The 25,598-nt window shown below is 33.2% G+C and overlaps 1 protein-coding gene across 1 annotated transcript; it reads right to left on the bottom strand.

The window, feature by feature from the left end:
* Positions 1 to 4,376: 4,376 nt before the first annotated feature.
* On the bottom strand, positions 4,377 to 25,598 carry ODF2L (outer dense fiber of sperm tails 2 like). The gene is made up of 15 exons (XM_035333755.1): positions 25,295 to 25,598; positions 23,942 to 24,100; positions 22,932 to 23,063; positions 21,886 to 21,948; positions 19,975 to 20,046; positions 18,600 to 18,716; positions 15,193 to 15,393; positions 13,799 to 13,908; positions 12,899 to 13,034; positions 12,231 to 12,341; positions 11,109 to 11,267; positions 9,110 to 9,195; positions 8,854 to 9,016; positions 7,785 to 7,910; positions 4,377 to 4,758 (listed from the first exon to the last, which is right to left on the bottom strand). Exons 1-15 carry the CDS (start codon positions 25,430 to 25,432, stop codon positions 4,630 to 4,632), a joined length of 1,902 nt encoding a protein of 633 aa, XP_035189646.1. The 5' UTR covers positions 25,433 to 25,598; the 3' UTR covers positions 4,377 to 4,629.

Here is a 25,598-nt window from a genome sequence, read left to right as displayed (position 1 = left end):
TTGATTGCTGTTTATGCTGGCCAGCTCCAAGCCTCCCAGCAGAGTAGGGGTTGTACACAGATGTTGTGCTGTGAACAGCTTGTCAGTGGAAGAGGCTGGGTCACTTTTCCCATAGGAAGACACCAACAAAGCAATTTTGTCACAAAAGTTATAACCTCAGTCATTTCCAGGGCAGAATGTTGGACATGGTTCTAACAGCAGACACTTGGAGCTGCACATTAACAGTCCCTACTCTTCCCCCCCCCCCCCCCCCCCCCCAAAAAAAAAAAAATCCAAGTGTTGATTTCATTCACCATCAGTCAGATAAGAGAACCATTCAAAGGAAGTTTTGTGCCAGCAACCTATCACTCAGCACTGGTGAGTTGTCCACATGGAGCTACCGATCATCCAGCGATCGCTACAACTTCTGCGCAGGAACACCTCAAGGAGGCAGGTATCCAGAGAGAAATAGCTGAGTTTCTGTACTCCTGCTGGAAGGAGTCCATCTTACAACAGGATTTATAGCAGTTTTTGTGCCATAGATAGGAAACAGATAAAGATCTTCTATCAACCTTAAGCCATTTGTAATGAGCTATTTGGCAGATAGGATTAAAGGGGGGTAGGGCCCCAAGTAGCCCAAAGACTTCTGCTTTAAATTCCGTGTTCCCATACATTAACAAATCGAAAGCATATGATAAGATAATGATCTTCTGCTTCAAATCCTTTCTTTCTCAAACACAGCAATGAGGCACTGATGTGTTACCCTCCATTTTATCACCGAAAAAGAATTTCAGGAGTTGGGAGTTCAGCTCAACCATTTAAAGTCTACGCATCTCAGGACTGTACATGCTTGCAATTTATTCTAATTGAAGCTCCAAAAGTCTGTTTGAATAAGAAAATTCTCTAGCCAGAAAGTGAACTTACCAACCTCAAAGCACTTTGCTTTTCATAACACTGAAACCCTGTCATGTTAGAAAATACATGTAACAGTAAGCATAGCACTGATAAGAAATACCATACAGTTTAAAATATTTGTTTCTAAACTACATTTTAAAGAAGTAAAACTAGAACTGCACTAAATATTTTGACCCCATGTCTCATTCCCTCTTTAGACTATTCTGAATAGCTCAGGAGTAGTGCTATGAGATGGTGTAATGAAATAAGCAAGACCAGGACTGTAAAAAACTGGTAATACCTTTTCCAGGCAAACTGACGTAACTGAAAAATAGATGAGCACTCAAGAATACAAGATGTTTTTCAAATCTCAAAAATAAGTCTTAACTAATCATAAATGGAATTGTTCTAATACCATGATGATAAATGTATGCATACTCTAAACAAAACATAACTAGAAAATTTGAAGTTAAAGAGTGATTTGTACCTCATGGAGGAAATTCATAAAGCTATGTCTCAAGATATTGCTGCATGGTTAAAAATCCACGGAGGGTTTCTCCCTTTTTAGCTTAAGAAAGAAAAAACAGCAGTGTTACTAATAAACTGTAAACCAGGAGGAGGAAAAAAAAAAATTATCCTAATTTAATTATTTAATTCACTGTCTGAAAAGTATAAAACATTTAATAAATTGCTTACAGAATATACTGACTGCTGGAGTGTGTTTCTAGTCCTGAATATCAACGGGCAACACATTAAATAAAACTGAATTTGACTTGAATGACATGACTGAATGACAAATTTTGTCACTAACCAGATTAGAAAAATACCAATGAAAATTCATATGAAAAATAATAACAAAAATATGAAGAAAAAGAAATCAATGGAGTTAGAAGTGAAATTAAAAAATATAATATGTAACAGTGACACATGAAGTAGAACAAAGCAAAAAAAGTAAAAATGATTATATACTAAAGATGCAGATGCATATGTTTTTGGTGGCAGTATTTCCAAAAAAAAAAACACTATTCTTGCAGTCATTGATTTGGGGCAGGGACTATTTTCTTTCAGTGTTGTCAGCCAGCTTATTAGAGAACATACACATTGGTATGGCTCAGCATTACAGAACTGACAGAGCTGGCAAGATTGTCAGTCATTTGGAAGCAATAATTTAAAAAAATATTATAAAAAGTCATATTAGGAGGATGAGTTGTCTCATTTTCCAAAATAGTATTACAGGGAAATGCAAAGAATATTATGTGCTGTCAAAGTTCTGTCCAGTTCCTCTTTCTAGAGATTAAGTGCATATACTTGGATGTAGTATTGCAGGCACAAGTAAACTGTATTTTGTATTAATTCTTAATACATGGTCCCTCTATTTGCAATCTAAAAGTAAATTGGCCACATAACATTACAAATGTCTATTATGAACATGCAATGTTACTATTAGCCCCATGTTTTTCCAACTCAGCTGCTATTTTCCAAGCATACCAAATTGATCTTGTCAAAGCTTTTTTGTTTGTCTGGGCTACTTTGTTTTATGGGCCAGTTGTTATCACCATCATGGCAGAATTGACTTGATTTTGTCTCCAATAAACATCAAAATTATCTTCTGTACACATAGGTGCACGTTAACTTTTTTTCCTTTTTTTTTTTTTTTTTTTTTTCCCTGCTACTCAGCAGCTGAAGACTTGGGTAAAGGATTCAGCACCACGTGAATAACCCAGTTGTGCACCACAGGAAAAGTGTTGAACGGATCAGAATTTAGGAATGTCTGATATTAAATATGTCTTGTATACATGCCAGCTTTTACACTGACAAATATTCCCTACGGTTCCTTCAGGATAGCTAAGTTCATTTATGTTGGTTATTCTTATCCCTTTTGGGCAAGTTTCTTCTCTAATGCTGACTTCTTTGATGCAAAATATGCTGTTCTTCTCTTATTAAATGAATCTTTTCTCCAAAATACGTTAATTACATTTTGCATCTTAACAATTCTGCAGCACAGAATGGCTCCTGATGCCTATTATCAACAAGAACCAAGTATCTGATTGATTTAAAAGCTTCAAAAACATCCAAAGTCTACACAGGTTAATTCACACAGAACTGAATTTTTGTGTCCCAATTAGAAGTGGATGAGTATGAGCCACTTACAGTCCAAAGACATATGACAATTAATAACAAGCAGTATGCATATTATATGCATCTAGAAGTTGCCATATACAAACTTGTTCAGAACATTCACAGATAAAGAGGTACCTGAAGCTGTCAACAACTTTGGTAACTTCAGATCTGTTTCTGGCAGATGACGCAAGGGAAAAAAAGAAAAAAAAAAAAGATCTTATTTCCTGAATAGCAACAGATGGGGTGAAATCAAGTTACTGTAATGTCTTTGTGTCATTTAATCAATGAAAAACATGCAATTTTTCAGGACAATCTTTTAAAAGCCATTCATGGACTTCTATCCAAAAAAGCACACACAAGCAGATAATTATCACATATCAGTATTTGTTAGGATGGATGAGCATTTGCAAAATAATGAAAAAAGAGCATCAACATTCTACACATAAATAACAATAAAATACTATACATAACAGACTGCACCAACTTGTTTCCAGTCCAAAGATATTATTTAAATATGCATTCTAAATTACATATATTTAACTTATCTGAATGTACTATTCTGAAAAAAAAAAAAAAAAAAAAAAAACACAATCACAGTTCTATAAGCCAATAAACAGCTACTTTCTGAATAAGAATTGTTTTTTTTCTGTATTAGTCCTGTATCAACTGAATATTTACACATTTAACCTGAGGCATAAGTATGTCTTACCTCAGGGAATGGTAGCTTTGCACTCAAACACAGAAACACTTAAACATCTTAATGAAGCTGTGTCAGCATGAAAAGGTATTTCAACACATTCAGAGTTTAAATTATATTTGTATTTAATATACTTTTCTAATTATATTTGTAAAAGATAGATGTACTCCTCTTCATAATGGGATGTAGGGAAAAAGGTTGGATGGAACAGCCTGGTGGCTGCAAGCATTTTGTACTGCACTACACATGGTGCTAAGTTACAGGAAAAAGAAAAGGAGAGAACCTAATTATTTCTAAATTCCTGCTTGTCTTAACAGAATGTGTGTCATCATCTTGGGCAGCTAGATCTCTACAGTAACAGATGGATAATGACTGATAAATAATATATAATTATTAACAACAAAGATACGCAAATTATTATACATTATATATAATATATAACATATATATATATATATTATATGTATATATTATACAGCCAGTCCATGGGTGTTCTCTTCCCCCACAGAAAGGGGGAAAGACTGAAAGGTAATTTGTGATGACCTGGCATTTACCATGGACTAAAGGGACACACAAGAATTTATAGCACAAGGCCTAACACATGGTAAATTCCAGACCAATTTACAACTCTGCGTGCATACCCGACGCTTGTACACATTTCTCTGTCACACAGACTGCCTTTCCATTTCTGTTCCATGAATAATACAGTTACTTATATCAGTAATACCAACTAAGTCTTTTGTATGTAATCAACAAGTAGGATATACTTGGATTGACCTGTGTTTCCAGATCCATAGCAGAAACTTTCCTAGAACAATCTAAACTTATATAGTTGTATCCAGCAAAATTCTGAGGCCTCAATAGCATTGCCTCTAGCAAGCGTTAGAGCCAAATCTTTTAAAGTTTCTTTATTATTATAATTAATGAAGTTAGAGGATTCAGCCAAACATTGTTCTGTATGAGGTTTTCAAAAACTGCACATAATTCTGGATGCTCTGGTTTTTGTTTTCTGACTTTTGTAGGCTGTTCTCCAGCTCTTTCAAGCGTATCTCATGGTGCTTTTCATTCTAAAAAAAAATACAAATCAAAATATTAATGTAATAGAATTAGTACCTAAATTTTATAAGCCTTAGTTACTCAAACTTCTCAGGGGCTCTGCAGACATAAGGTCCTCAAAAATGGCCTCAAGACACAGAAGATTTATGTTCAATCAGAACCAAAGTGAACATGTTTAAAAAGGTTTATAATCAAAAGAAGAGGGGGGGTGGGGGGGGGGGGGGGGTTAGAAGCAAATCTAAATTTGTATCATAAGTGATTCTTAGCATATGAACTCTATTATTGACTTAAGATTCTATAAAGTTGATTTTTCACAGAAGCAGTTACTGATCTCTGTTGTAACATGATTTTTGTTGCCTATGGTTCTTTATTTAAAAAAATAAAGCAAACAAATGAACAACAAGAACAAAAAGACTAACTGCAGCATTACCTGCTCATTAGACCCATACCTGATGCACAGCAGAGATTGTTTGTTATATTTACACATTACATATATTCAGGAGTTTCCTTTTATACCTAGTACAGATTTCAGATGCTTGTTGGTTAAAATACATTTTTTAAAAGTAATTATATTAAAGTCTTCAGATTTAAATCCAGCTCTAGAAAGAGAAGCTATCTAGAATGATTAACTGAAAAAAAGTTACCTTCATAATCCTATTTTGTTTCTAGTTTCATTACAACAAGGTGAATAGGGTCATATTATGTTCTATAATGCATTGCTGGTTATATGTAAATGTATTTATAAAACAAACAAACAAAAATGTATGTTCTGAATTAGTTTACAAATGTTCTTCTCAGACAAATACCTTCTGTATTTATTTTTAACTGTAAAATGGAAACTATTTAAAAATATCTTATTTTCCACACAGAATGATCAGCAGGAGTATTCAGGCAAGTGACCTGAATTTTTATTATCTCTGGCTGGTGATTCTTAGAGTTTCTTTGCCTCCAGCCATCGGTGTGAGCATTTAAAATGGACTAAGGTGGAAATAATAATCCAGAAATGAAAATATGCTGGTATTTTCATTCAAAATAGCAAATATAAATAGCTTGAAGTAGAGCCATGTGCTAGATGTGTTTTGGATCTCAAAGTAACTTGACGACTACCACTGATTTTAAAGAAATCACTATGAGGCCTAAAATAAACAATAAAATAATCTACAGATTTCTTAGAAGTGATGTAAAAAAGATTACTTTCAAATTAATAAAAAGTACAATAAGAACTGACAAAAACAGAAATGCAAGTCTCTGTGCTTTTTTTCTAAGTTGCAGAGAGAAATAAGTTGGGATCTGATCTCAAGTATGCTCAGACATCAGAAAAGGAGTAACAGTGTACAGCACCACATAACAGTAACTCTGCCTTGTAAGTGTTGGCAGTGACCTTTTCCATATTGTTTCTTTTCCTTGTACCTTGGTATTATATTAAAGATGACCAAAACAGTTCTATGATAATAAAGGTACGCACACAGTGTTGTACATTTTCAGGCTCTTTAAATCTCCAGGGCTTTAAAATTAGTTAAGGATTCCCAAATTACACTTGATTTCATAACAATAGAAAAGATAAATTTGAAATACACTGTTTCTACACCACCATACACATACTGTAAAATCAAAAACTCCTAAAGAAGACTAAACCAAACTGGCATCATTGAACATAGGTGTTAAGGTGTAGGATCTGATAAAGAGTTTTTTTAACCTCTTTCAGCTGAATTACAACACTCTCACTGTTGTGAGGAGAGGAAAAAAAAAAAAAAAAAAAAAAAAAAAAGATCCTCCTTAGGGCAAGGAACTTCATTTCTTTCTTAAAATTAAATCAAAGATATTGTGGTAATTTGCATGCTGAATATCATTAAATTTCATACCCCAATTCAACCTGAGTGTTTTTCTGGGACAAAGGGCAAGAAAATTTTCTTATTTTTCTGCTTAACTTTAGCATAGTAAGAAATTACTATGAAAAAAATATATATTTGAAATAGTAATTTTTGATGTCTGACTTTGTTTTAACAACACTTTTATCTTAGGGTAAATGCAGACATTAAGTTACACTTGTTACAGATAAAAATTAAGCATATCAACACAGAACTGTATCTCTAATGCCTTATTTGAATCCTGAATAGAATTTGCATTTAGGTTGGCTTAAAGCTTTCAAGACTAAAATCTTAAGTCAGAATACAGAATATTGTTTCTGAGAGTCTAGGAGAGTAGTAGTATCTTTTAGTGCCTTTTTACCATAATTTATATTTATTTTAAATAGCTTTGTTGTTTATTATCACTGATTGCTGGATAAATCTTTAACTGTATTAAAATTTTGGTTAAAGCAAATGATATGCCATGGCCAGTGTATGGAATTGAGGTGTGGCTGTCATTTTATTAAAAGACAATGAAAAGAGATTTTTTAGATTAATTAAAACAATAAGTAGCCCCCTCTTCCCCCCACCATTTTTTTGGCTTTCAGATAGTATTACCCATCCAAAATACCTATTCAGCAGAGCTACAGTCTAAGAAGATAAGTATCTACATATCAAAGCCTGCATTTAGAAGCCTGAAACTTTGAAAAAAATGAAACATCTCTTCTGTTACTAATTACATTTACGTGCAACACCAGTATGCAACTGAAAGCTTTGCACAAATTCCAGTAAGATCAGATTATTTTATCAACTCAGGGAGGAAAAAAAAAATACCACTACATGGTTATGGAACTATTATTCTATTACTCAAATCTAATTGTGCTTACTGAAGATGATTAATCTGAGAGGGAAATTAAGATTTCATACTTTTTTTTTTTTGGCTTCCTGGGAAAACTGGATTCCATAAGATATGTAAACTCAATGTTAGTCCAGTTATTTAGTAAGATAGGCTAAACATCTGTTGAATCTATTAGAAATGTCAACATACAAAGTACATTGTCAAGTTCAACTAATTTGCTGTTTCCTAAAATGCATATCAATTGTATTAAAACAGTGGTTTTCAGTAAAATAAACTTTATTGAAACAGTGATGCGGTAATTTTTAAGTCATAAGCAGTATTGTTTACTCACATGGTGAAATCTGCAGAGAAATTGTTTTTTCTCTTCTTGCCACTCTCTCAGTTCAGATTCAAGGAGTAGTATTTTTGTCTGAAGGGCTTGTTCTGTGTATGACAGTTTTTCAAATTCTTCGGCTATCTATTATAGTATGAGATAAAACGTATGCACATTTACTTGCAGTTAAAGCCCAAATCAAACTATTCTCTTGTACCTTCGCATTAACAGCTCTATTTCCCATTCCATCACCTAACACTTCAGCTATTTCCCATGCACAGAAACTACAAAAAACCTGGGAAGTACTCTGGCTGAATTTGAATAAAGTTTCAATTTGGAAAAAAAATATATATATATGTATATATATATACACACACAGAAGTAACTAATGGTAACTAATTTGTAAGTGTACCCCAACTTCTTATTCTTTCCAGAACCAAATCTATATTCTCAGACAGCATTGAGAAATAGTACTGAGAGAGTATTTTTCAACATAGAATCACTGAGGTTGGAAAAGACCTCTAAGATCATCAAGTCCAACTGTTAATATGATTAAGCTGAGATGGAAATTACAACCTCATGCCTATTTTCTGATTAAACTAATATAATACACTGCAATCTAAATTCCTACATTTCCTCTTCCATACTGTTTGCATCCTTTGTGTAAACAACAAATCTCTGCTTAAAGGGTGCAAATTCTTCCTCTAAAATTAGAAAGACTTTAGCACCAAAGTTCTTGTGGACTGCAAAATTAATTGTGGAGGGCAAAATTAAGATTTTGTTCAGAAAGGTCTTGCACTCTCTGTAAGATTTAAGTACAATGTAGTTAAAGCATTTTGATTTGTCACAAAAACGATGCTGAAATGTTGGTTCACTGAACTTTGTCATTAATTTTCAATAGGATTTGTATTCCACAAAGAAGTTGAATTGCACGATTCATATTTAAACATGCAGAATTCCAAGTAAATTTTAGTAATGCTCCTTATATGCAAATAATCTTTTTCCATCTTTTATTCTCTTGTTTTTAATGTCATTTGAAAGCAGAAAATAGCAAACAAAACTAAGAGGTGTACTAAATAATCAATACCATTTTTCTCCCTTCCTCCAAAGCAGATTCCAGTTGTCTGGTTAAACCATTATACTCTTCAATTTTCTCTTCAAGCTGCAATTTACTGCACTGAAGACTTTCATCTTCTTTTTTGAGCTTATAAGCAAGTTCTTCATTTTGAAATTCTATCTTTTCTAATTTCCTTTAGGCAAAAGAGAATAATGGTTAAAATTCATTACAGCAAACCACTAAAAATTATTTGCAGTCAGATTATTTTATTTTTTTAAATAATTACCTCTTAAGGTCTTCATATTTCTTCTGAATGTTATAGTTTTCTACTTCCAAGGAATGACCGTCCATGGAATTTATGTTGTCTTCCTCCTGTGAAAATGACAATTCATTTCTAGTTGAAAAGACTTATATGCAGGATATTACAAAGTCCTATTAAAATCCAGTCAAATTATTTAATTTCAATTTCAAGTACATATCTTACACTCATGTAAGCACTACGCTATTTTTGAAACAAAAAAAAATTCAGTCAAAGTAGCAGACTAAAACTTTGTGTGAACACTTAAGACTGATGACCTGCTATGTAACAAAGTGAAATCCTAAAAAAAACCATATGCTGTCCATGCAGCGTTGAGTATTGAGAGCTGGCCAGGTCTATCTCCTTGTGAACTTTGACTGTTAAGCTTTAAATCCCAGCAAGAACAAGTTCCCTCATTCTACAGTCATAGAAAGCATAAAAATAATACTCTCTCTCTCTCTATATATATAGATATAGTATTATTATATATATATATACACACACACACATATATACATATATATACAGTTACCTTGAAGAACAGGGTAGCACTAACAAAGTATTTCAGAAAGGGGTAAATATTTATAATCAAAAACAACAACAACAACAAAAAACCAATCAAATTCATAAAAAGAGGTATATCACTAGGAAGACATGAAAAAAAAGCAAGAAGCCAAACTGTTTTACCCCTACCCAGCATCCAGATTGACAAATTTTTATGTTTTCTTTTAAATCCCATAACAGTAACAGTGGGATTATCACTCTTGCTATCAACCATCAGCTTCAGATTGGCAGTAAATGGCCATATCACCTTTCTGCTGGCACTGTAATATAATGCAAAACCTCCATCATTCACAGGGCTACCTCAAGCAGCTCCATTCACTAACTTGAGCTAACCTGGCTGAAATTGCTGATGTTAATTAGATAAGCTGTTCTGCTAGCAGAATGGGGGTAGAGGAAACCTTCAGCACAGGGGTAGTAAGTTGACATCCCAGTCAGAAGGAACTTCCCTAAATTCTAATCATAGGATCAGGGGCCAGGCTAAAATATCTAAAGGACACAATGAGATTTAATGCCAAAATTTAACTGCTATTTACCATTCTAGTGGTTATATTACCAATTATGTCACTATTCTTAGAAGAGGCTTTTTTTTTTTTTTTTGTATTTATTCAGGAAAATATATAGTTAGACTAAAATTGCATAGATTATTTTATATGTGTACCTCAAAACTAATTGTTGGTTAAATACTTAGCTAAGAAAAAAATGATTTATGAGCTTACGAAACTTCTATTCCACCCTACTGATTCAAACACCTTTGTCATTTTTGCTAGCAAAGTATTCCCTTCTAATATAAAGGACGTTAAAGGAAATGAGGAAAAAAAAAAAAAAAAAGGAAGTTGATGTCACAGAAAAAAAAAAGCAGAAGAATATTTAGATTTAGGCTTTTTTTTTTTTTTCCTTTTAAAGGAGTAGTATTAAAATTCTGCTAAAAATATAAATTTTCCTATTGAAGCATATATTTGTTTTCAACCAACTTAGTGTATTCATTAACATGGTAAAGTTATCTTAAAAATAAAATTTATGGCTATTTCTCTGTATGAATATTGTATGGTTTATAAATTAGTCATTAAAAACAAAATGAATGTGTTATTAAATTACTCCACGAGATACAAATAATAGTTAGATTTGACCATGTATTTCCAGGGAAGAATTCTGAAAGACTTCTCATGACATAACTATTCAAAAGGTTCAAGAATATACTTATTTAAAAAGCAGAAAATCTGAAAGTAAAGACAAGTAACTAGGATTTCTTGTCACATACTGAACTCACTTCTGGCAATAGTTTCTGAGCTTTTGATTTATGAAGCAAACAACAAAGGAAACAGCTTAACAGGCACATGCTCTAATAGAGGGGGTAAGAAGTATTCCAGAGACTTTCTTTCACATTTTTTCCATTTATCTTAAAAAATCACTATGTTCTAGGCACCTGAACCTGTAGCTCCCTAGGGTTTTTGCATTTCTGTGCATTGATCCTTTCCCAGTACATAAGCTTTTCTTGAAATCCTTGCAGCTTTTCCTCAGCTGCATTCAGTATGTCACAAACATGTTCTAACTCCTTTAACTCAGCCTCTGTTTTGTCCTTCACCTGCATAATATCATCACAGTAAAAAAATTTAAGTGTAAAACCATAAATTGTTATGAAGCTTAACAACTTTCCATGCAAGTAATAAATCTGAAATTCTACACAGGTTGCATAATGTCATCTGTTTTATAAAAACCCAACAAAGTTACAAGTTCATGACTGGGGAGATTTCTGTCTCTGACTACATGTCATTAAAGACTCTAACACTGATAATGAACGGGTTCTTTCTACATGGGTTCTTTCTTTTAACTACTATGTAAAATGAAGTTATGCTGCAGAGCAGTCTTACAGTAGGTTTTCTTCCCTACAACTTTCACAGATGTTCTGTCAAGATATCTGGTTTTAAAATCATCAACAAAATCATATTTTTGAAAATGACAAGATGAATTCTAAAATAGTAGCCCAAGCCCATAGTCATTTGTCTAAGAAACTTTTCCCACTTGTTTGCAATTATATAGTATCCAAAAAACATCCATTCACAAGTAACAGTTAGTATAACATTCAGTGCATTTAAGTACAATTTTGTAGATGGAAGAAGAAAGACATCCAGTACCTTGATACTACTACAATAAGTGGATCACAATAATACATGAAGGATAAAAGTCCTACAGAACTGTTTGGGAGCATGCTATAATACTGCAAAACTTACCTCATCTCTTTCTAAGCATTTGTTTTCTGTTATTCTTTTGTTTTCATTTAAAACAGTTTCATATCTGGATTTCAATCCTTCTACTTCTGTTTGTAATTTTTGTACCTACAACACAATATTTTTATACCCATTATTTTTTTATTTTTTAAATCCAGAATAGATAGAATTATTTATATTGCTTGTCATTCCTATATTACAAGAGCATTAAACAATCACCATGACGACAAATGTTTTGTTACAAATAAAAGCTTTATCATTTCCTCAAAAGTGCTTATAGATTTAAATCCTATATTTGAATGTTTCAATATGCTAGTCACCTGAATTTTACACTCTTCAACAATGTTTTCCTGTAACTTTGCCTTTTCTTGCAGACTTAGCATCTCATTTTGAAAAGAACCGGTACTGTTTTCCAATGTAGCAAGGGAAACCTTGATTAAAACATGGAAAAAAAAAATTACAGTGCTGTTAAAATAACACAATATACAATATGATATTGCTATCAAGTGACCTGCAGACATTAAAAGGAGTGGCAACTATTTATCCTGTCAAAAAAAAACAATAGTCCACAATTCATTTATCAGCTTTTAAGAATATTTACTTGGGAAGATTAATACAGTACAAAATCTGGAAACTTAAAAAATTGAAATCAGTAATCAAGGTGAACTCAGTTCTTATGTTTGCAGAACTTTATTTTTAATTAAAAGAAAATATCTAGGTAAGCAATTTTGTCGCTACTAACAGTAAAATAAATGGCATCCTGGTTAAGCATGAAGATCGGAAAATCCTGTTCCTAATTTGATATCTATTATCCAGTAGACAAATTTTAAATGTGTCATTTCACTTTCTGTAAAAAAAATGGATGGCAAAATTTATTCTACAAGTGTAGTATCTCTAGACAAAAGGGCAAAAGTGAAATAATGTGGTTAATTTTTTTAAACGTATTAGAAATACAGAGCCATTCTTCGGTGATTTACAACCATCTCACCTTTAATTTTTCATTTTCAAGATAAATCTTTTCATTTTCAGAGTTAACAGAATTTAGCTTTCCAAGAATTTCCTCATTAGAGTTTCTTCTGTATTCCTCTTTTCTTTTCAGGTCTTCAGAAAGGCTTGTGATCTGCCTTGTTAGATAGGCAAGAACTTCTGTATAAGATGTTTCCAAAACTCTCACCATGCAAATTAAATTTTACCTTAAGGTACATTCCTTCATTGTTTTTATTTATTACAAGAAAAAGAAAATAAGTAAAAAAAAAAAAGAAAAAGAAACTGGAGAACACATTTAAACATCTTAAAAAAGACCTTAAGAAAGCAGTGTCTATCAAAATAAGGTATTTTCCAAAAGAGATGTGATCCATCAAGGAAGTGGACATATGGTATATTCTGTATGTACATTGACTGGATAGCTTGAATAAGTTTACTCCAAGCAAGAGTAAACTGTTCAACTGGACATTTGAAAGGAACCAGTGGGGTGAGACATTAATGCAACCAGAATAATTTTGCTGCTCCTTTGTCCGGAGTAGAATCTAGAATCCTAAGAAGCTTCTATGCTGCAGCAGATGCAAGGGTTGACTAAAGCTGTTGAATCAGTTATTAAATGATTCTGAGGAAGCAGCATAGTAGTACCTAGCAAACTCAGACTGTTAGCAAGAATGCAGGAGAAATAACATATTCCTTACTTCCATGGGAGAATTAATTTATTTTTTAAAAATGTGAAATGCAGCTAGAATTATTACATTTGTTATAGTTTCCAACTGTAAAATTCTGCTCAAAAATTTACAATATCAATACATGAATTTGCTTACATTGTCAACACTAATACACAACTAAATATTAAGTTTCTGTAATTACAGAAACTGCAAAATCAACAATCAACAGTTTAACTTACTTCTTAAGGTCTTCTGTATGAATTTCTAACATTGTCTTTTCTTCTACCATTCTATCATGCTGGTTTTTCCAGACATCAGAAGCTGAGAGTATCTCAGACAATTTGACTTCCTACAGAATACATGAATCACAGATTATGTAACATAAGGGTGTCATAAAGAATGCCATCTCATTCTACAAAATCTTCTAAATGCAAAAGCTGTTTAGTATAAGCTGGCACTATTGGAACTCCCTAGTACAAAACAACATAAATTTTGTCTTTTTGTCTCAAAACAAACAAAAAAAACCCTACCCACATTTAAAATTGCTTTCAAAGCAGAGAGACGGTTAAACAGTGATACTGTATATCAACTTCAGTACCAGCATTTAAGATAAAAAGTATTTTCTTAAAACAAAAATATTTCTCCAATACATCCCTCCTACATATACATTATATTAATAACAAAATAAAATTCTGCCAAAACATTTAAAATTATATATATATATATATATAGCTTAATAAGAAATGTAAAGTTACGTAAAGTCCCTCAGAGAAGTATGGATCATTAACCAACACACATGATCTTGAAAGTATGTCTTCAATGGGCAAAGAAAACAATAGTGTGAATACAAAACATCAGAACTTTAGGAGTTAGGCAAATGCCACTCCTCTGTACTGCTACTATTACTGTATTGTCACAGAGATCAAAGAAAAGAAAACAAAAAAATTATAACTATTTCCAAGTATACAAACCAGAATAATAAATCTTTAATACTGACATATCCAGAATGATAGCAATGCACAGAAGAGTATGAAGACACACTCTTACTCAGAAATCCAAATAAGTTTATAAAGATCTCAGCGCAATTTTGATCCACCTGGCCTTTTCAAAAAATTACATGCAGTACAGATATAAGGGACAAGGAAGAATCCAAGGAACAATATGGATTAAGGAAGTTGTGTTTGGATTTTGAAAAAGTTCAGAGCAAGCAGCTTAGAAATAGGAAGGTAACTATCCCTATGAGACACCGTAAACTGATAAAGAAAACAAAGACTTCAACCCCCAATTCTGAACTGCCAGCTAGTGTACCATACTTTTGAGCTTAGTCAGTGCATCTCCACAAAGGTCTAACAGGAAGATTAGAAGAGGTGTAATTGAAGCTGATCAGACTCCTCTCATTTACTACAGTTTGAAGCATACAACCTCGTGGCTTATGAGGTTCACTAAATTTTTTATAAAAGAAAGATATTGAATATAATAATAGTTTGCAGGTCACTTATAGAAAGTTTTTCCTTAAGTGAGGAACAAAAAATAAGAGATGCAAAAGTAGCATGAACAACCAACTTTCCTATTTTCCAGAGGTAAAAGTCTCCCAAATATCCAGTTTAAAAGAACACAGTGCAGCATTACTCACAGTATAGTCACTCACATGTTCTCTTATTCTGGAGGTTACGTTTTTCACAGCTTCTTCAAAACGTGCAGCTTTTTGTTTCTGGGATGTGATTGCTTTTCTCAGGCCACTCTTCTCATGCTCACTTGTTTCCCTTAAGGCTAATATCTGATGCTTGTATTCACCAACTTGAAGTTTGTACTCTGCTATTTTCTTTTCTAGAGTCTGCAGCATAATTAAACATCAGATCTTTTTCAAATTCTGTACCTTACAAATCAGTTTGTGAGATATCATAACGAGGAACATCAACTGCAGTTTTAATCTGTTTCAATTAATGTCTCTGTATCTTGTAGTTCTCACAAGGGGCTAGCCAAGGTATGTACAGAAGTAGGGAAGAGAAAATACATGTTGGGAATCTCATTACAAAGATGAGCAAGAGAAAAGGTTGAGGAGGAATATAAACAGAAACAAACAGGAGTAGAGGAAAAAGACACCTATCTAACCATTGGCAAGTGCTCTTGGCAATGAATGTAAAATTTCAATGTAGATGATGTGGCATGGCCATTGAACCCATTTATTGGATGGAAAATAAAAGTGGTTATGTCATTCCCTTGATTCTTTAAAGACTATCACCCTATCACCTTAATAATGTGATACTTACTGATACATAATAATGTGATACTAGCAGTCAAGGCTCTGAACCTAAAGTCAGCATGTCCATAACTAGGACTGGAGATAAGTAACATAGCATATGAAATTTTAAAACAAAAGTTAAGATCTTGAATTTGTGTGATATATACATATATATATATATGTTTGTTTGACTGTTTGTTTTGTTGTTCCTTTTGTTTGTTTTAAATCAAGAAGCTATGAAAGGCCAAGGTTTTTTTCCTGAATATACATATTATGATATGGTCTATTGTTAGATGACAATATACTATTTTCTTGCAAGATCTCTGACTTTTCCCCCATGCGTATAATGGCACCACTCTATTAATGAAACAAAATCGCATAGTAAATATTTTTTTAAAAAAAATCTAGTATTTGATATTTGTTGAAGACTATCAAAGACACTTTTCAACATATAATTAAAACAGGCTATGACAAAGCTTAAACTAATGAAGAACATCACACATTGTATGGACAATTTGTGACTCTCATTTCCCCTTCTTTGATTTTGCAGCCTTCACGTATTTTTCATCCGTTTAACTACATTATCAAATACATAAGATTCAATTGAGACTAAATCTGTGTTCTACAACTGTAATGATATAATCTTTTCTATTGTTCTTAATATTTCTGACTAACCAGAAATGTCTGATGAACACAGTTTACTAATCCCACCCAATCTGGAAAACTGACCTCTGTAACTTCCCGACTTCTATATTTTTCATCTACATATAGCTTTCTATTTAAATAGGAATAGAAAAGGAGACCAAACATTAAAACACTGTATGATGACATACAACAAAAGTCATATTGGACTCTGCTTCAAGGAGAATCTCAGATACATTATTTTTAAGGTACTGTAGTTTATCAAAAACATGAAAAAGTTAGCAGCAGACAATTACTTTCATAAAGAAACATGCAAGTTCCATTCATATCATTTCTTATTCTTCTGCCAATGTCAGTAGACTACCAGTATAATTTTTTTCCCCACAAGTCATTGATAAACATCCTAATTTTAAGAATGATTCGAAATTGCTTTTGATATCTAATATTTAACTTGTGATCTACATGAATGAGGACCACAACGACACACCATTTACCTAGTTTGCCATACTACTTTGCCAGCCTTATTCATGACACTATTTACCAGTTGCTATAATGTGCACATAATATGCACAGGGGAGTATATCTCTCAGTAAAGGGGCTGCAAACGGCCCCAGAAGTTATCTACAATCAATGCAAAATCTATGTAACTTGCTACGTGAAAGATGGCCTCAGCTTACTGGGACTTAACAAAATGAAAAGTATAACTTCCAAAAATGAAATGATTAATATATATATATATATATATATATATATATTCAGGAAATGGTTTTCAAATATAGTTGCTTAGTGTATTTAATAAACAAACACATGACTTGTGGAAAAAAATGACTTCAACAAACAGAGCAAATAAACATTCTATGTACAAGTTTCCTTAAAGCTGATAAAAGCAAACAACTGTTATCCCCTGTTATAACCGCAGGGGGTCACAATCACACTGAAAACAGGCGTTTTGAGTATTATTCAGTGGCTGAGGTAAATTTAAAGATAAAATTAATTTCATAAGCAGTCCCAAGCTCTTGTCTAGACACTAACAAAATGATCACCAGCTAGCAACCAACTTCAGAACTTTTTGAAAAGCAAACAAATGAAACTTTTATATAGAGATCTAAAGAAAATACAGTTATATATCAAGTTACTTATTCAAGTACCATTGAAGGAAAATGTTGTAATTCTAAAAACTACACTAGGCAGAACAAGAAAGGAGGAAAATATGAGGTACTTATATAGGCATAGATGTAAGCGGCCTTTTTTTTCCATTGAGTTGTTATAGGTTCATTAACACATTCAAATAATACAATTTGTGTGGGGGTGCATACTATTTAAAAAAAGCTTGTAAATTAATAATACACTGTTTTGCAAACAAGGCTCTCATTTATACCTACATTCTTTACAAGTTTCAAATACTAAAATCTGAGACTGCTTACGACTCCAGCCCCTGGCACATGACCATTTCCTTACCAGTAACTGCTGTAAATACCTAAATCTTCCTTTTGCTTGTTTTAATTATTTTTAATTTTGAAGAAAGTGGAAAACATTTTACCTACCTTAAACAAAGTGAGATTAGACCCAAACATTTCTCTCTCAGTCAGCATTAAGAGCTTTATTGAGTCTTCCACAGTTAATAAAAAAGAAGCAGGTGTGTTTCACACTTCTGTGAAACAGCTTACAAAAACAGACTCATTCCGGTGACTTGTCTCTTTCTTCCTATTAACTAAATGGAAACTGCTTCAGGATAGATACCAGTCTCCCAGGTAATAAAATTAGGTGAGTGCAAATACTTTTGTGTGTGCTTAACTTTTCTTCAGTAGAGTGTTTTCTTATTTTCTCAATGTGGACAAGTTGAGAAAATAAGAAAAAAAAAAAAAATGAACTTGCAATTAAAATAATGCAGTCTGACAGACTGTGCAAAATATAAATGCTCTCTTTTTGTTTGTTTGTTTGTTTCAAAATTTTCTTTTACCAAGGGTTTATTTCAAATGATACCTGAAATTAAAAAATATATATTTGATTTGATAATATATTAATGTATATAAAAAAAATATGAAATCAAAGCAATACCTAAAAAGATGTAACTCTCAGTTGTGAATTAAACTCTGACCATGGTAGGGCTTTCTTAATTTGCATATAAACTTAAACACAAGTAAAAATATGTTAACCTGCATTTTCAGTTTTAATTCCTCATTTTCCACTCCTTTTCTTCGTATCTGACATTGCAGGTGAGCTTCTACTGTGCTTGCCAATCTTGACATGGGGTCTTTTTTCAGCACAATGATCTAAGAAAGAGAAATAAACACAACTGAAAGGGAACAATGGGATAGCATAGATAATCTTCTATACTTTCAGACCCTGGGCCCCCAAAGCTGTTTGGTATCAAGTAAAGTTCTAGTCAGGGTATGGTATGCTGTGTAGACTCCATCTGTGCTGAGGTTTGCTGTCATTATGGTCTTCAGAATTTTTATAGGCCTTACTTAGAAGGAAACACCTATACTCAGCATTTCTTCTCTTAAGCAAAAGGATGTTTCTATGAAAACATGGTGCTTCACTTCAAGATAAATAAAAGGACATGCCAGTATCTTTGCCAAATAAGAAAGGATTGTTCAGTTGACACCGTATGGTATGGGACATCCCTTTGATCTGTATGTTTTAATTGCAAACACTTAATTTCCTTTTTTTTTTTTTTTTAACTAAGAAATGTTTAAGCCTGTATCTAATTGAATATATTTAACCTTTATTATACTAGATAGCTAATTTTGGAAGCAAGGGATGGATATTAAACCAAGAAACAAACAAACAAACAAAACAACTAGGGTGTTCTGCTGCTTTTGAGACAATATATTAGAATGAATCAATAATGTGCGGGCAGTCCTAGTGGACTGGAACTCCAAGTTGTGGTTAGGGGACTTAGAGTCTGCAGAATGTTTTCTCCAAGTCTGCATAAGGCTAGTGGGGAAAATTGTGTTAAGGAAATGCTGAGTTCTAGGAGGTAATTTCTCAACCAAGAGGTTGAGGGGAAAAAAAATATTGGAGAATACTGGAGAAAAGCCATGTGTTTCAATAAACCTCAAGGAGTTACAAAAAATCAAAATACACCTTAAAGATTTAACTGGGGCTACTCTGGGCCACCATGTTCTACATAGACCTTATGTGCAATTCAGGTATAAGAGTACTGTAAAACAGATTGCTAAACTGTGTGTAAACCACACTAATCTTGAAATTGTTGTTGTATCCTTTTATACAGCACAGACAATTCTTTTAATCTTGTTTCTCCACTCAGCCCCTTCCTTTGCCTGGTTCAGAGAAGGAATGAGATCTCCCAGAACTGTGGGGCAATAGTATTAAGGGTAATCTGTCCTCTTAAATAGGTGTGGATACGGTCTTGAAGGTTTGAATATATTGTCATATAGAAATGTCTTTCAGATTTTCTTTTTAATAATCTTTTGAAATAATTGCTTTTATCAAAACTTTAAATTCGTAAATAAGAATTTAGTACATTGGGAGAAAACATTTATTCCAAAATAATTGGTTACTCACTTTTTTAAACTGAAGCATGGATGAAAGTTCTTTGACACGGTTCTCCCTTTCGAGTATCCTTCTCCTGAGATTCTTCATGGGGAAAAAAATAACAAAAATTATTTTTATATCTGTACAAAAAAATGCAGCAATAATGTGCACTGATAAATATTTCAGTTGTAAAAATAACTGAGATTCCACTTTGTAGTGATACACCACATATACCTCAACTATCTACCTGAAAGCATCTGATGAAGTTTATTTAATATTTACTCTGACTGTATAGATCATAATAGGCACTAGGCTGATTAATTTCACTAAGATTTATTTTGAAACATTTGCCACAGTTTCCTCCAAATCAATTTGTTCTTAATATTTTCTTGTTTTATTGCTATACAGAGAAAAAAAAAACATTGTTTAAAAACAAACAAAAATACTACAATAGGCAGTAGGAATAGTGATGGGGGAGGAGGGAAGAGAAGCAGAGAAGTGAAGATGAATAGACAGAGCAGAAATTTAGGCACCTATCCAAAGATCTTAGAAAACAAAAAGCTAATACAACATAACCATAGACCTAATAAGCATTTGTGAACAAAATCCAACTAACACATTCTTTGAGTGGAGACCTCTTTTATTTTAGCTTTTAGGTCAGTATTTACCAGATTGTCTGATCAAATAAAGAACAGCTTTAAAACATAAGAGATTGTTTTTTAAGTATTTTATTACTGGTCGGGTTGATTGGAAATCACATACTCTCAGCTGCATTTCTGATTATTCACTGTTTAACTTTGGACAAATTACATAGGATATCTTGAGGGTTTCAGGTGATCAGATTGCAGCCTACTCCTGAAACTGGCAGTTCTGCTATTCTCTTTCCCCAGGCTACACAGGGCTACCTTTACCCTGGGAAAAGCTCAAGTGAAAGGTCAGGAACACAGCTGGGAGCATAGCAAGTAGAATTAACACTCTTGACAGCAGTTGAGTTTGATTTGCATAGGCAGACTGTGAAATTGTAGGGTCACAGCCTTCAGTACTTTAAATTTCCTCATCTGTTACTTTAGGCTAGCACCTTATCCTAGTGTTAGCAAGAAAACATTAGTGTTTTTAAGCAGGACTCCTAGAGTGACATCTCTCTTTCTACTTTCTCTTCAGAATTTGGATACACTTAATCTTTTCATTAAAAAATTGTTGAAGTTACTTATGGATACTTTTTATGTCCACCTCCATCCCCCCTCAAAAAAGTAATAAGAAATACTATTTTTTTTTCATTCATGAAAAAATTTGTCTGAATTCAATATTTGAATTTTAGGGTTCTTGTTATTAGGATATTTCTTAATGTTGGTAAATGACAAATAAAGGAAATGGAATCAGGGGGTTAAATACTTCTTTTGCTTCAGAGCTGTGTTACTCAATTGTCATGGCTACCTCGGTACTATGAATTTGTATCAAAACCAATTTATAAATTCTTTTTTTTTTTTTAACAGTCATTTTGGTGGGAGCAAGAAAGAAAAAAGTTCAAGTTTGCTATGTTACCTGCCCATTCATGTCAGAACAAAAGACAGGTTCTAGCTGAAAGACTAGTGCATAAAGCAGAGCCTGTATGTAATCTTATGGCAGTATTTATTTTTTTAATTTGCAGTAACTGTAATAATTACTCTGAATCTACATTCAAACAAACAAACAAACAAAAAAAAAACAATGTGCAGTGCATTCAACCCTGTAACAGAAGTAATACTAAAATCTACTGCATATCCTAAAATATGCAACAATACAGTGGTAGTGGTTCAGTGTTGATATAAACTGTATCAATTAGCAGTATAGCTCCTAAACCCATCTTGCCTCTGTAACATGAAACTGTATGATAGTACAACATAACCATTTTTAGGTGTGCAAAGTAGAACAAAAAAGAGGCAGAAACTTCATTCTACTTACAGCATTTTGGGTTTCATTTTCACTTAACTTCTGTATCAAAGTGTTGATATTTTTGCTGCTTAACTGCAAGAGAAAAGCAGGAAATATTAATAAATTACTTCAGATTATAAATGATTCTGCATCTTTCAATGGCTTTGAATTTTGTACACATAATATGATATGTTTTTATTTTAGTGAAAAGGAGTCTAAATACCTTAAATATTTAAATGTTATTTGAATGTGTAGTCAAATAGTAAAAGCATTTGTACAAATATAATATTTTAAAAAGACTAACATTACGTGTTAAAGGCTTCCAGGAACTTCATTTAGATATGAGAATGTGAAAAATAAAACAGAAAACAAAGGCTGGGAAATCATAAAAATCAACCTATGTTAACTATTACTAAAAATCCGAAAGAATTTATGTAGTTATAACATTGTCAATGACATTTGTACTTTAAAGTATCAGTTTTGGAGGAGGGCTAACTTTCAATATGAAAACAAACAAACAAACAAAACCACATAAAAATCTGGTGGGATTTTCAGATTGTAATTCATGAATTTCATTGGTGAGGAGATGAACCTACTGTCTCCAAGAAGAAAAGGGTGAGTCAGCATCTTATGCAATCAAACCTAAACTCTGAACAACAGTAAAGTAATAATCAGCACCATGGAATGTCCTGGAGCATGGATGTACCAGCAATTAAATTATTAGCCACAGCACAGTGGCAGTCAAATTAAGTTAAACTTGGCATTCTACTACCTGCTGCGCTAGCTCTCTAAACTGTATTGTGCTTTGTATCAGGAAATTAGAACAGCTGTTTTCAGACCTTAAAAAACATAATATAGCTCCTCCAGCTGGAACTACCTTTGCCCGACTAGCTCCTGCATCCTACCTGCGTGGTCACCTGAGGAGGAATCTGCCTCTTTAATCTCTCTGCATTCCCATTATTTAAGGCATTTCCCTTCACCTCCATAGTCCAGGTATTCAGCACCTGTTTTGCAATTTACAGGCACATGATCTCTGGCTCCCACAGGTAGCTAATGATTACTTCAGATAATCTTACATGTTCATGTTCTCTTGTTTGAAGTAAAAGCCATAACAATCTTCTTGTGGTTTTGAGTGTTTCTAATTCCTCTACCAGCAAATCCTCTTGTGTACCAATAATTGTCATCTCTGCTACAGAAAGTTTACAAACCTGTTAAAACATCATAACCAAGAAGATATTATAGATGACTTATAATATTTCCTCAAACATATATTATTAATATTCAAATTTGGCTTTACAGTCACTAAGAATTAATAAATGTTTCAAACTACACAGTAAACTAAAAGAAAAATTGCTGCCTCAATAATGTTTAAACTGTGTATGAGACACACAGTTTCACCTTCCAAACTAACAGAAATATGGTATGCTTATCAACTTTATCTTTTCTTTCAGATAGATGGTCCAAATCTCACATTAAAGGAGTAAATCCAGTCAGACTAGCTACAAGAAAAACAAAACAAAAACAAGTGGAAACTTCGGCATCAAAAGCTTTACTGGAAATCCGTGCAAAGAAGTCATCTTATCCTTATCTGCACATAATTATACAAAATATTTTCATGTTAACATTCTTGGGAAAAGTTCAGATGGAACTCTGGGATATCAGTTTAAAAAGAGAAGTTACTTAAAAAAAAAAAAATGAAAAAAATCCCTGTATTAATTTGTGAATGTAAAAAAAAAAAAAAAAAAAAAAAAGGCAGGATTTTAAAGAATATCTTTTAAACACGGTTTTTCACTGTATGCAAATTTTTTTTAAAAAAAATGTTCAGAATAAATACCCATCTGTTATCCTGCAAGAAGAAAAGGTTATGACTTATGAAGGAGAACTAAGAAAGTCAGCAATGAAAGGTCACAATTAGCCCCCTTTGAATTCCTTCCAACTTCGCAGGAACTTTTTTTGTGCACAGGACATAACAAAAAAAAAAACTCTTTCAAGTATGTCTAATGAATAAAATGACAAGATTAAGTGTTAAAGACTTGCATAAGAAAATTATATTTGCATTGGCACTGTGTCTTACACATATTCTTACTTGGTGTTCAAGATGGTCAGACTCTTTGCTTAGATCAGTAAAGTATTTTCCGCTTTGGATGGCATTTGTAGTTCTATAATAATCATCTTTATACAGCTGAATCAGTGAACAGAGTTTTCCTGCTTCTCCAGATGTAACTGGTAGCACACTCTTTTTTTCCTGAAATTTATTCATAATAATGTACTGTTTAGTATCACTCACTGTTAGAATACTCACCTTACCAGTTCAAGGCATATCAACATAAAACGAGCAGCTCTTCAGGCAAATTATTTAGGAGTTTTAAAGATCAAGGAAATCTCACTTTCATTTATTGTTTCCAACAAGCGTACAATGCTGTGATACCATAGGATGTACCCTCAAACTGACAGCTCACAAAACACAGCTTATCTATGAGGCAAAGGTAAACTCTGTCTCCAGTGAAGGCAAAGATATTACATGTCAAAGCAGAGATCAGCCAGTTTTGAGGCAGAAATGGCTTTTCTCATTTCCCAGTTTGGAAAAGCTCCTGGCTTGTAGCTGTACGGGAAAATTATGCTGCCCACACCATTGTAAGTCCAGGTCAAAGTATCAGGGCCTACAGGCAAACACAACCTTCTCCCCTACTTCCTTGTCATGCACCAGAAAACTGCCTTCATCTGTGCTGCGCTAACTACCGATTATGTTCCACAAGTGGATCACCTTTCCTTCTCTGTACTGTGCCAGATACTTCCCCTCCAAATTTTGTCAGAATAAAGTTTATATTCTTGCATATGTATCTCCTTAGGAACATACTTGAGTGTAACAATATCTGGGGAGACTCCTAACTAAAAAAATCCCTTCCTCACAAAATCAGGATGTAGGCTGTTCTGCTTCCAGCTCTTGCTGTAAAGCAAATAACTATACTCCAATAGTTAATCTCTATTTTAAAAAAATACATACTTACGTTTCTTGTTTTATTATGTGCTTATATTTGCTGTCAGAGCTCTATCTGTGTAACAAAACCCAGGTCTCTTACCTTTTTCTAAGTTACATAACCAAACCCAAGTTGCTGAATTTAATTGCTTCCAGTGAAAACAGCATCTTGGAAGATTAATCATTGAATTTATTTTATCCTAGCTCATCTATGTTTGCAGGAAAGAACAAATTTTTAAGATTTTTAAGATTTTTCCACAGTTTCAGTGAGCCATTTCTGAGTTCCCCACTCTCACCCATTTTCTGAAATATCACCTACTTCCATCTGGAGCTTGGTACAGTTTTTAAAAAGTTTTGAAGCTTGGTAACTAAGCAAATTTAAAAGAAAAAAAAAAAAAAAAAAAAAAAAAAGGAAGAAGAAAGAAAGAAAAATCAAGCTTAACGGGAACAGAATGAACTTGCCTCGTTAACATCAGCAAGAAAAAAGTTTTCCTGAAGCTTAGAGTCCAAAAACGGCACAGTGCAGGTAGGTGCAGGTAGAGCACAGGCTGCCTGAGGTGATGATGACATGTTGGAGTGCTGGGGAGCAAGTCTGGGCATCCTGACACCTGCTGCCGGTGTTCATCCGTCAGTAGCTGAATTTGTCTGGGTATCCCTGGTCAGTCCCAGTAGAAAACACCGTGTGAATACCTCCGTCGCTGCAAGGAAAAAGCAGTCTCACCAGAGATGTAATGTAATAAACAGTAATTAACGCATGAGAAATCTC

The sequence above is a fragment of the Oxyura jamaicensis genome, chromosome 8 (genome assembly GCF_011077185.1).
Source record: "Oxyura jamaicensis isolate SHBP4307 breed ruddy duck chromosome 8, BPBGC_Ojam_1.0, whole genome shotgun sequence".
NCBI lineage: Eukaryota > Metazoa > Chordata > Aves > Anseriformes > Anatidae > Oxyura > Oxyura jamaicensis.
Note: the sequence above shows the minus strand (reverse complement) of the source record. Positions and strands in the feature narration are given on the sequence as shown.